The sequence below is a fragment of the Eubalaena glacialis genome, chromosome 11, assembly GCF_028564815.1.
Source record: "Eubalaena glacialis isolate mEubGla1 chromosome 11, mEubGla1.1.hap2.+ XY, whole genome shotgun sequence".
NCBI classification, from domain to species: Eukaryota; Metazoa; Chordata; class Mammalia; order Artiodactyla; family Balaenidae; genus Eubalaena; species Eubalaena glacialis.
Genome location: NC_083726.1, coordinates 94,751,105 through 94,763,954, shown reverse-complemented (window position 1 = coordinate 94,763,954; position 12,850 = coordinate 94,751,105). Strand labels below are relative to the sequence as shown.

The 12,850-nt window shown below is 36.8% G+C and overlaps 1 protein-coding gene across 3 annotated transcripts in view; it reads right to left on the bottom strand.

Moving 5' to 3' along the window:
- Nucleotides 1–12,850, bottom strand: part of ITPR2 (inositol 1,4,5-trisphosphate receptor type 2) — a 521,178-nt gene that overhangs the window by 155,705 nt on the left and 352,623 nt on the right. For all 3 annotated transcript variants that reach the window (XM_061204256.1, XM_061204257.1, XM_061204259.1), the window contains exons 40-41: nt 10,335–10,518; nt 9,367–9,623 (exon numbers count right to left, since the gene is read on the bottom strand). In XM_061204256.1, coding sequence (XP_061060239.1) covers nt 9,367–9,623; nt 10,335–10,518 — 441 coding nt within the window. The remainder of the gene's footprint in view (nt 1–9,366; nt 9,624–10,334; nt 10,519–12,850) is intronic.

Below are 12,850 nucleotides of genomic sequence, written 5' to 3'. Positions count from 1 at the left end.
TCTTTATATGGAAGCATTTGCATTTATTAAATTCCTCCTGGGTTTAAGAAATAAAAGATGCATTTTTTTCCCAAGCATCTATATTTATCAGTATGGTTCATAACAAATATTTCTCAATGTCATTGTCTTAAAACTGTATACAAAGGGCAAAAACAATAGGTAGTAGGAAAAGGAGAAGGAAAAAGAAACTGGAAAGAAATTCATTCGGGAAAGAAGAAATCAAATATTCAACTAAATGATCCCTTATAAACAGCATAGCTGCAAACAGCAAATGATACAACCATTATGGAGGGCAACTTGGAAGCACCTATCAATATTTTCAGGTAACATACAACTGCAAAGAGGTTGATGGCATACTGCTTATAACAGCCCAAACTGGAAACCACGCCATACCCATCACAATGTGACTGATTTAATAAATAAATGTACATCCAAACACTGGAATATTTTGAAGCTATAAGAATGAGGTACTTCAATATGTACTGATATAAACATAATCTAGTAATAAGTAGTTTAGTAATAAGATATATTACTAAATGATAAAAGCAAGTGGAAGAGCATTATATTGTGTGTGTATTTTTTAAAAGGTTTACATGTACAGATCAGTATGCTTATATGTGCATAAAAATTTCTGGAAGGAAACACAACCTGTTAAGAGTGATTTCGAGACCTTGCCCGCTTGCTGACAGACGCGGTCCAGTAGCTGGAGCAGCCGGGGCCCCACAGGAACCGAATCGGCAGCCGGCAGTGGACCCTCGCTAGAACCAAGTCTATAGAGAGATTATGCATTCTGTCGAGTCAATGCCATGGATTAGCATCCCTACAGTCTCAGTGTTCCTGCTAGAGGTGAGAGGTTACAGCAAACTATATGACAGCAGAGAGGAGTTTCCATACGTATTGCTGAGGGAATAAGAATCTTATCGATCTTCTTTAAAGAACTAACTTCTGCAGAGGGCAGACAGCAGAAGCAAGAACTACAATCCTGCAGCCTGTGGAACAAAAACCACATTCACAGAAACGGAGACAAGATGAAAAATCAGAGGGCTATGTTCCAGATGAAGGAACAAGATAAAACCCCAGAAAAACAACTAAATGAAGTGGAGATAGGCAACTTTCCAGAAAAAGAACTCAGAATAATGATAGTGATGATGATCCAGGACGTCAGAAAAAGAATAGAGGTAAAGATCAAGAAGATGCAAGAAATGTTTAACAAAGACCTAGAAGAATTAAAGAACAAACAAACAGAGATGAACAATACAATAAGTGAAATGAAAACTACACTAGAAGGAATCAATAGCAGAATAACTGAGGCAGAAGAAAGGATAAGTGACCTGGAAGACAGAATGGTGGAATTCACTGCTGTGGAACAGAATAAAGAAAACAGAAGGAAAAGAAATGAAGACAGCCTAAGAGACCTCTGGGACAACATTAAATGCAACAACATTCACATTATAGGGGTCCAGAAGGAGAAGAGAGAGAGAAAGGACCAGAGAAAATATTTGAAGAGATTATAGTCGAAAACTTCCCTAACATGGGAAAGGAAATAGCCACCCAAGTCCAGGAAGCGCAGCGAGTCCCATACAGGATAAACCCAAGGAGAAACACGCTAAGACACATAGTAATCAAACTGGCAAAAATTAAAGACAAACAAAAATTATTGAAAGCAGCAAGGGAAAAATGACAAATAACATACAAGGGAACTCCCATAAGGTTAACAGCTGATTTCTCAGCAGAAACTCTACAAGCCAGAAGGGAGTGGCATGATATACTTAAAGTGATGAAAGGGAAGAACCTACAACCAACACTACTCTACCTGGCAAGGATCTCATTCAGATTCGATGGAGAAATCAAAAGCTTTACAGACAAGCAAAAGCTAAGAGAATTCAGCACCACCAAACCAGCATTACAACAAATGCTAAAGGAACTTTCCTAAGTGGGAAACACAGAGAAGAAAAGGACCTACAAAAACAAACCCAAAACAATTAAAAAAATGGTAATAGAAACATACATATTGATAATAACCCTAAATGTGAAGGGATTAAATGCTCCAACCAAAAGACACAGGCTTGCTGAATGGATACAAAAACAAGACCCATATATATGCTGTCTACAACAGACCCACTTCTGACCTAGGGGAACATTCAGACTGAAAGTGAGGGGATGGAAAAAAATATTCCATGAAAATGGAAATCAAAAGAAAGCTGGAGTAGCAATACTCACATCAGATAAAACCAACTTTAAAATAAAGAATGTAACAAGAGACAAGGAAGGACACTACATAATGATCAGGGGTTCAATCCGAGAAGAAGATATAACAATTATAAATATATCTGCAGCCAACATAGGAGCACCTCAATACATAAGGCAACTGCTAACAGCTATAAAAGAGGAAATCGACAGTAACAAAATAATAGTGGGGGACTATAACACATCACTTACACCAATGGACAGATCATCCAAAATGAAAATTAATAAGGAAACACAAGCTTTAAATGACACAATAGACCAGAGAGATTTAACTGATATTTATAGGACATTCCATCCAAAAACAGCAAATTACACTTTCTTCTCAAGTGCACACAGAACATTCTGCAGGATAGATCACATCTTGGGTCACAAATCAAGCCTCAGTTAATTTAAGAAAATTGAAATCATATCAAGCATCTTTTCTGACCACAACGCGAAAAGATTAGAAATCAATTACAGGGGAAAAAAAGTAAAAAACACAAACACATGGAGGCTAAACAATACGTTACTAAATAACCAAGAGATCACTGAAGAAATCAAAGAGGAAATCAAAAAATACCTAGAGACAAATGACAATGAAAACACGACAACCCAAAACCTATGGGATGCAGCAAAAGCAGTTCTAAGAGGGAAGTTTATAGCTATACAAGCCTACCTCAAGAAACAAGAAAAATCTCAAATAAACAATCTAACCTTACACCTAAAAGAACTAGAAAAAGAAGAACAAACAAAACCCAAAGTTAGCAGAAGGAAAGAAATCATAAAGATCAGAGCAGAAATAAATGAAACAGAAACAAAGAAAACAATAGCAAAGATCAATAAAACTAAAAGCTGGTTCTTTGAGAAGATAAACAAAATTGATAAACCATTAGCCAGACTCATCAAGAAAAAGAGGGAGAGGACTCAAATCAATAAAATTAGAAATGAAAAAGGAGAAGTTACAACAGACACCGCAGAAATACAAAGCATCCTAAGAGACTACTACAAGCAGCTCTATGCCAATAAAATGGACAACCTGGAAGAAATGGACAAATTCTTAGAAAGGTATAACCTTCCAAGACTGAACCACAAAGAAGTAGAAAATATGAACAGAGCAATCACAAGTAATGAAACTGAATCTGTGATTAAAAATATTCCAACAAACAAAAGTGCAGGACCAGATGGCTTCACAGGTGAATTCTATCAAACATTTAGAGAAGAGCTAACACCCATCTTTCTCAAACTCTTCCAAAAAATTGCATTGGAAGGAACACTCCCAAACTCATTCTATGAGGCCACCATCACCCTGATACCAAAACCAGACAAAGATACTACAAAAAAAGAAAATTACAGACCAATATCACTGATGAATATAGATGCAAAAATCCTCAACAAAATACTAGCAAACAGAATCCAACAACACATGAAAAGGATCATACACCATGACCAAGTGGGATTTATCCCAAGGATGCAAGGATTCTTCAATATATGCAAATCAATTAATGTGATACACCATATTAACAAATTGAAGAATAAAAACCATATGATCATCTCAATAGATGCAGAAAAAGCTTTTGACAAAATTCAACACCCATTTATGATAAAAACTCTCCAGAAAGTGGGCATAGAGGGAACCTACCTCAACATAATAAAGGCCATATATGACAAACCCACAGCAAACATCATTCTCAATAGTGAAAAACTGAAAGCATTTCCTCTAAGATCAGGAACAAGACAAGGATGTCCACTCTCACCACTATTATTCAACATAGTTTCGGAAGTCCTAGCCACAGCAATCAAAGAAGAAAAAGAAATAAAAGGAATCCAAATTGGAAAAGAAGAAATAAAACTGTCACTGTTTGCAGATGACATGATACTATACATAGAGAATCCTAAAGATGCCACCAGAAAACTACTAGAGCTAATCAAGGAATTTGGTAAAGTTGCAGGATACAAAGTTCATGCACAGAAATCTCTTGCATTCCTATACACTAATGATGAAAAATCTGAAAGAGAAATTATGGAAACACTCCCATTTACCATTGCAACAAAAAGAATAAAATACCTAGGAATAAACCTACCTAGGGAGACAAAAGACCTGTATGCAGAAAACTATAAGACACTGATGAAAGAAATTAAAGATGATACAAACAGGTGCAGAGATATACCATGTTCTTGGATTGCAAGTATCAATATTGTGAAAATGACTATACTACCCAAAGCAATCTACAGATTCAATGCAATCCCTAACAAATTACCAATGGCATTTTTTACGGAACTAGAACAAAAAATCTTAAAATTTGTATGGAGACACAAAAGACCCCAAATAGCCAAAGCAGTCTTGAGGGAAAAAACGGACCTGGAGGAATCAGACTCCCTGACTTTAGACTATACTATAAAGCTACAGTAATGAAGACAATATGGTACTGGCACAAAAACAGAAACATAGATCAATGGAACAAGATAGAAAGCCCAGAGATCAACCCACGCACCTGTGGTCAACTAATCTATGACAAAAGGAGGCAAGGATATACAATGGAGAAAAGACAGTCTCTTCAATAAGTGGTGCTGGGAAAACTGGACAGCTACATGTAAAAGAATGAAATTAGAACACTCCCTAACACCATACACAAAAATAAACTCAAAATGGATTAGAGACCTAAATGTAAGACCGGGCACTATAAAACTCTTAGAGGAAGACATAGGAGAACACACTTTGACATAAATCACAGCAAGATCTTTTTTGATCCACCTCCTAGAGTAATGGAAATAAAAACAAAAGTAAACAAATTGGACCTAATGAAACTTAAAAGCTTTTACACAGCAAAGGAAACCATAAACAAGACGAAAAGACAACCCTCAGAATGGGAGAAAATATTTGCAAACGAATCAACGGACAAAGGATGAATCTCCAAAATATATAAACAGCTCATGCAGCTCAATATTAAAAAAACAAACAACCCAGTCCAAAAATGGGCAGAAGACCTAAATAGACATTTCTCCAAAGAAGACATACAGATGGCCAAGAAGTGCATGAAAAGCTGCTCAACATCACTAATTATTAGAGAAATGCAAATCAAAACTACAATGAGGTATCACCTCACACCAGTTAGAATGGGCATCATCAGAAAATCTACAAACAACAAATGCTGGAGAGGGTGTGGAGAAAAGGGAACCCTCTTGCACTGTTGGTGGGAATGTAAATTGATATAGCCACTATGGAGAACAGTATGGAAGTTCCTTAAAAAACTAAAAATAGAATTACCATATGACCCAGCAATACCACTACTGGGCATATACCCAGAGAAAACCATAATTCAAAAAGACACATGGGGGCTTCCCTGGTGGCGCAGTGGTTGAGAATCTGCCTGCCAATGCAGGGGACACGGGTTCGAGCCCTGGTCTGGGAAGATCCCACACGCCGCGGAGCAACTAGGCCCGTGAGCCACAATTGCTGAGCCTGCGCGTCTGGAGCCTGTGCTCCTCAACGGGAGAGGCCGCGATGGTGAGAGGTCCGCGCACCGCGATGAAGAGTGGCCCCCACTTGCTGCAACTGGAGAAAGCCCTCGCACAGAAACGAAGACCCAACACAGCCATAAATAAATAAATAAATAAATAAATAAATAAATAAATAAACCCAAAGTTTAAAAAAAAAAAAAAAAGACACATGCACCCCAACGTTCATTGCAGCACTATTTACAATAGCCAGGTCATGGAAGCAACCTAAATGCCCATCGACAGATGAATGGATAAAGAAGATGTGGTACATGTATACAATGGAATATTACTCAACCATAAAAAGGAACGAAATTGGGTCATTTGTTGAGACGTGGATGGATCTAGAGACTGTCATACAGAGTGAAGTAAGTCAGAAAGAGAAAAACAAATATTGTATATTAACGCATATATGTGGAACCTAGAAAAATGGTACAGATGAATTGGTTTGCAGGGCAGAAACTGAGACACAGATGTAGAGAACAAACGTATGGACACCAAGTGGGGAAAGCGGTGGGGGCGTGGGGGTGGGTTGTGATGAATTGGGCGATTGGGGTTGACATGTATACAGGGGTTGACATGTATACACTGATGTGTATAAAATTGATGACTAATAAGAACCTGCTGTATAAACAAACAAACAAAAAAAGAGTGATTTCATGGGGGAATAAACCTGGTGAAAGGGTAAGCAAAGATGGAAACTTTTATTTTATTTTAATTTATTACTTATTTTCACTAATTTAATTTACTATTTAATTCATTTGAATTCATTTCTACCATTTATTCTTTTTCCTTTTAGTTTGCTTTTGCGATTTTTTTCCAACTTTTTGTATTGTGGCAAAATATACATAAAATTTACTCTTAACCATTTTTAAGTGTACACAGTCCAGTGGTATTAAACATATTTATAATGTTTAACTACCATCTCCATCATCCATTTCTAGAACTCCTTTCATCTTTGTAAAACTAAAACTCTATACCTATTCACAACTCCCCATTCTCCCTCTCCCTAGCCCTTGACAACCATCCTTCTGCTTTCTGTCTTCATTATTTTGACTACTCTATCTCATACAAGTGGAATCACACAGTATTTGTCTTTTTGTGTGTCTTATTTCACTTAGCATAATGTCCCCAGGTTCATACATGTTGTAGCACATGTCAGAATTTCCTTCCTTGTTAAGGCTGAATAATATTATATTTTTTGTATACACCCCATTTTGTGTATCCATTCATCTGTTAATGGACACTGGGGCTGCTTCTACATATTAGCTATTGTGAATAATTCTAACACTTATTCGTATTAAAACAAAACTCTTTCATAAGTAGCATTTTCCAAATTGTTTGATCCCACATTCCTATCAGTAAAATGTTTGACCAGATACTACACATCCACTTCCCACATGGACAGACCACATGGGTCAGGATGAGTGCACAGGCACATATTCAATACCTTCCCTCTGCAAATAAAGCTTCTGGTCTTTGCCTGCTGACACCTCTGCAGCAGCCCTCTCCAAGCTGTGGTGGGATGGTCCACAAGAGTCATGGCTTCCGCCATTCATTAATTCCTGAGAGTCTTATCTCCTTGGAGGATATTCAATCCAATTAATATGAATCTACCCTCTCTTACCAATTCAGAACACCTGCACTTTAGATGCTTACTAGAAAACACAGCTTCAAACTCTGCTGCCGCTCTACTACTGGATTTGTGCTCTTAGAAATGATGTCACCATTCATGTGGTTTTTCTATGGTGACATAAGCAGCATGTACAAATGATGCCCAAAACAAAGGGGCCAAAATTCCTAGGCACCCGTAAGTTCATCTATTTGACAACAAAAAATGTACCAAAAGAAGATGTAAGGCCAGGATTATATTCATTTACAAAGGTATCAACCTTCACTGTTGTAAAAAATCCTCTTCCCCAAGTAAATCAATGAAGTTAGAACACTCCCTCACACCATACACAAAAATCAATTCAAAATGGCTTAAAGACTTAAATATAAGACATAACACCATAAAACTCCTAGAAGAGAACATAGGCAAAACATTCTCTGACATAAATTGTAGCAATATTTTCTTAGGTCATTCTTCCTAGGTAAAAGAAATAAAAGCAAAAATAAACAAATGTGATCTAATCAAACTTATAAACTTTTGCACAGCAAAGGAAACCATCAACAAAACGAAAAGACAACCTACAGACTGGGAGAAAATATTTGCAAATGATGCAACCGACAAGAGATTAATTTCCAAAATATATAAACAGCTCGTACAACTCACTATCAAAAAAGTAAACAACTCAATTGAAAAATGGGCAGAAGACCTAAAGAAACATTTCTCCAAAGAAGACATACAGATGGCCAACAGGCATATGAAAAGATGCTCAACATTGCTAATTATTAGAGAAATTCAAATCCAAACTACCTCACACCAGTCAGAATGGCTATCATCAAAAAGTCTACAAATAATAAATGCTGGAGAGGGTGTGAAGAAAAGGGAACCCTCCTACACTACTGGTGGGAATGTAAATTGGTGCAGCCACTATAGAAAACAGTGTGGATGGTCCTTAAAAAATAAACATAGAGTTACCATATGATCCAGCAATCCCACTCCTCGGCATATACCCAGAAAAGACAAAAACTTGAATTCAAAAAGATACACTTACTCCTATATTCACAGCAGCACTATTTACAATAGCCAAGACATGGAAGCGACCTAAGTGTCCATCAACAGACACATGGATAAAGAAGATGTAACACACACACACACACACACACACACACACACACTGGAATATTACTCAGCCATAAAAAAGATCGAAACAATGCCATTTGCAGCAACATGGTTGGATGTAGAGAGATACCACTTACATGTGGAATCTAAAAAAATAGTACAAATGAACTTATTTACAAAACAGAAACAGACTCACAGACAGAAAACAAACGTATGGTTACCAAAGCGGAAAGGGGGAGGCGGAGGGAAAAATAAGGAGTATGGGATTAACAGATTCACACTACCATGTATAAAATAGATAAATAATAGGGATTTACTGTACAGCATAGGGAACTATTCAATATCTCATGATAAGCTATGATGGAAAAGAATTTTAAAAAGGAAATATATATATATGAATCATTTTGCTGTACTCCTGAAACTAACACAGTATTGTAAATCAACTACACTTCAAAAGCAAAAAAAAAAAAAAAAATCCTCTTCCATATTAACTCTGTTTCTAATGAAGACATACAAAGATACTCTGTATCCTCACTCAAGAAATATGAACTGAGTTGGGAATGATGAAAGCCTCCGCCGTCTTATAAAACCATGAAAGATACAGATGAGGCAAATGTGACCTTACTTAACAAATCCCAGAGTCCTAAGGTTAGACGATACCCACTGAGGCTAAAGAGATGTGAGCTGAAAATGCAAAGAATGATACCATAGGAGCCTGATTTTTTTTCATGCATAAAGGAATTCTCCTCTCATTTTTCTTCACTTAGATACCAAAGTTTCTTCCATTTCAGAAGAGCACTATTGTTTTTATTATTTCTCCCAAACTCTCTCCAAAACTACTTGTTAGTTTTATTTGAATTTAATTACCTATAATCACAGGCTGTGTGCTCGGCTTTCACACAAAATAGAACAAATACCTGCAGTTCCCGGTTGTGATTCTCACAGAGTAACTGAAGAAATCTCAGAATCGGCTGCATGATGGCAATGGCAGGGCTCACTGTTACTTCCTCCGCAGACTTTTCCTCAGCGTTTCCCGCTTCTGATCCTGTGCACATGATGTCTATTTCTGGATCCATTTCTCTTCTGTACGCACAGTATGCTTTGGATGTTGCCGAAGAAGCTTCTGTTAATTGCCCTTTCATTCCCTCTTTTAAATGTAATGATGAATCTCTTACTGAAAATAAAGCAGTATTCTTATAGTTATGAATTAACTTCCTTTTGCTAATTAAAAAAAAAGACAGTTACCCAAATTCTCTAACAATTGAATTTAAAATCACCTGACAAGAGGTGCAAGAATTTCCCAAAAAGAATCTGAGGTAGCAACTAAAAAATTAACTTCGCACTGGGATATTAAAAAAAAGATCTTAACGCTTAGCCAATTTTAGAAGGGCTCCTGTCTTTCTGACAAATATAAAATGTCAGAGTTCTTGAATACGAGAAGGTGGGAAAATAGGGCAAATTTAAAAATGTTAATATTTAGATGATTTGTATTTACTACACTGATGACTTTGTTATTCCAAATACCAAAAAATCTTTCATAGGGTTTAGTGCTGTAATTCCTGTTCTTACAGTTTAAATTTCATGAACATTCAGAAGGTTTGGGCAGTTGTTCTTTACCATAAATTTCACGATGAAATCAAACATTTTCATGTCACTTGTTGCTTTGCACTGATAACTCCTTGCTTGAGCTTGGCCCTACAGAGCTGTTTCAAGATCAACCCCATCCATGACCACAATAATTCAAGGATGGAGTTCCATAAACAGAGTCACAACTGGAATAATTAGACTAAGACAAGTGAGATGACAAACATAAGAGAGAACTAAAAACTGTGTTACCCCTCTTTTCTCTCACTCTATTCTCCCAAATACTCAACTATTTCTTTACCTCTCATTCGTGGGCCAGATGTCATCAATTCGTTGTCATCATCCCTTTTTTTGTTACCTAAGTCTATGGTATTGACTGTCACTGTTGATCTTATCTCTTTCTGAGCAGCCTTCATTCGGTCATAGAGAACTTTGAAGAATTTTTCTGACTTTTTTTGTTCATGCAACTGCTGGTAGAAGGAATACTGCAAGAAAACATATTTTAAGACATCTATACCCAAGGGGAGAAAATAATGTTTTTATGCTTGAAATAAACATAATCATTATGGATAAAAGTCTATATTTAATGTGCTGCCCATGATTATTTCATAAACTGACAGCTTTGCTAGTCTCCTGTACTATTTACTGTGTCCTAATAATAGCTTGTATTTGCTTAGCACTTTCCACTAAAATCCAACATAATTTCATGTTATTGAATTCATCTTTACTGATTATTTGTTTTAAAATTTTACAAAGGTACTGTAAGAAGTGGTATGCAAAGAACTCTTTGATTTTTATATTATTATGAAGTCATGTTTTGATTCAACACATATTTATTGAGGGTCTACTATGTGCCGGGTCCCATGCTATGAAGGGATAGAACAAACAGGGAAAACAACTACAGTCTCTGCCCTGTGACTTTGTAATCTAGCATGGAAAACAACCACTAATCTGATGGTAAATGTGAGTCTACAAAGAGTTATTTTTCTCTTTGTCTAAATTATAGTACATTTAATTTAGAATGTGTTACCATGGCAGCCTCACTCACAGGAACCCACTGATAAGTAGGCACTAAATTCTTTTGGCACTTTATTAGATACGTTGCTTTGCATGGGGTCTAGGGCAAGCCCACCATAAAATGTATAAAGTGAATTCTGCTTTAGAGTAAATAATGATGTAGAAAGGATTCAACACCCAAAGTATGATACAACATATCTCACTGAGAGGTGGAAATACTGAAACTTGAGAATATCTGCCCTAATCATGGTCTGCTTAATGACTTCAGGAAGTAACCGAAGAGGTAGGAGATGGGAAAGGTGATACACTCCAGAGAAGTGTTTCACAGGATTCACACTGGGTGGGGAAATTGTAAGTTATTAAGACTAAAACCTTGGAATAGATGCAACACAAACAAGAGAAAGAAAAAAAATTAATAAAGATAATAATTCCAGGAACTGTACTGATAAAAATGAGTTATATAACCTTGATGAGAGACAATGGGAAGAAAACATCTGAAGAAATAATGACTTCCAGATCAACTAGAATTGACCATAATCCAATATATCTAAACAGTCAATTTTGGGGAGTTTGGCTCCTGCAGATATGCTTCCCTGAGAGAATGCCTGAAACCATGACTCATAGGTCCTGGAACATATAGGTGAGACTCTAATGACATCAGGCCTTGCAATGGATGCCTGTCCTGCAATTTGTGATGTGGGCGATGCATATTCTCAAAGTGTTTCATGAAGTCTTACAAGTTGGCTTCATACCTACAAGGGGGAAGCTCTAAGCAGAGGGCTAGCAACAACTCAAGAAAGCAGGGCCAAAAGCCACAGTAACCATAGCAACCACAGTGAAACAGTCAAGCTGGTTCTGTTAATTCAAAGGATAAATTCAGCATTCAGAGACCTCTATGGTCCCATAAATTAAGCTGATGCTTGAACCCTAATATTTTCAGTATAATGGGGTTAGAAGGTAGAAAGGGATTCCTATATATTAATGAGGAAGTTATAGAACTTTGTGGTTCTATTAAAACAAAGTTTTATAATTTATGTTGTTCCTTGACATATATTATCTCATTGATTCTTTCAGTACAACTGTGTGATGAACACGGTATTCTTATTTCCATTCTGTAGATCAATAAAATATGGTTTGGTGAATGTAAACGACTTGCCCAATATTATATAAGTAGTAAGTGGGTAGAGCTAGGATTTAAATCCAGATTCTCTGACTCTAAATCACTAAATTTATAAAATAACCCCTTAAGCTCAAAATAACAGATGATTTACATAGACTTTTAAAAACCAGGGCTCTATAAAGCTGAACAGTATGATTTTAATAAAGATAAACAGTATGTTTTTTATATGTGTATATAATCTCAACAGGTAGCATAACGATTTACCTCACAAAAGATGTGGGCTTTGACTGGGGAAGCACCTCCATGAGTTTCAGAGTATAAGAGGAAACTCTAAGGTTTTGGGGGGAGCCACGGGTGATAGATAAACAGATCTATGTGACAGAGGAAGGACTTTCCCCCAAGAAGGGGGTGGGCGAGACTAGAAATGAAAGGACAGAGGAGAGAAATGAAGTGAGGAACCAGAGAGATGAAGTAAGACCAGGGTGTGATGCAGGGTGATCAGCCAATGAAACTTCCTAGGAGTGAGGGGTAGAAGGATATTTTAGAAAGGAGATGTTTGTAGTGGTTAAGAGCACAGACTCTGGAGCCAGTCTGAACGGGTTCCAATCCTAGCTTGATCTCTAACTAGCTATGTGAGTTTGGGTATATCTCAGATTCTTCTTTGTTAAGATGAGATGAGA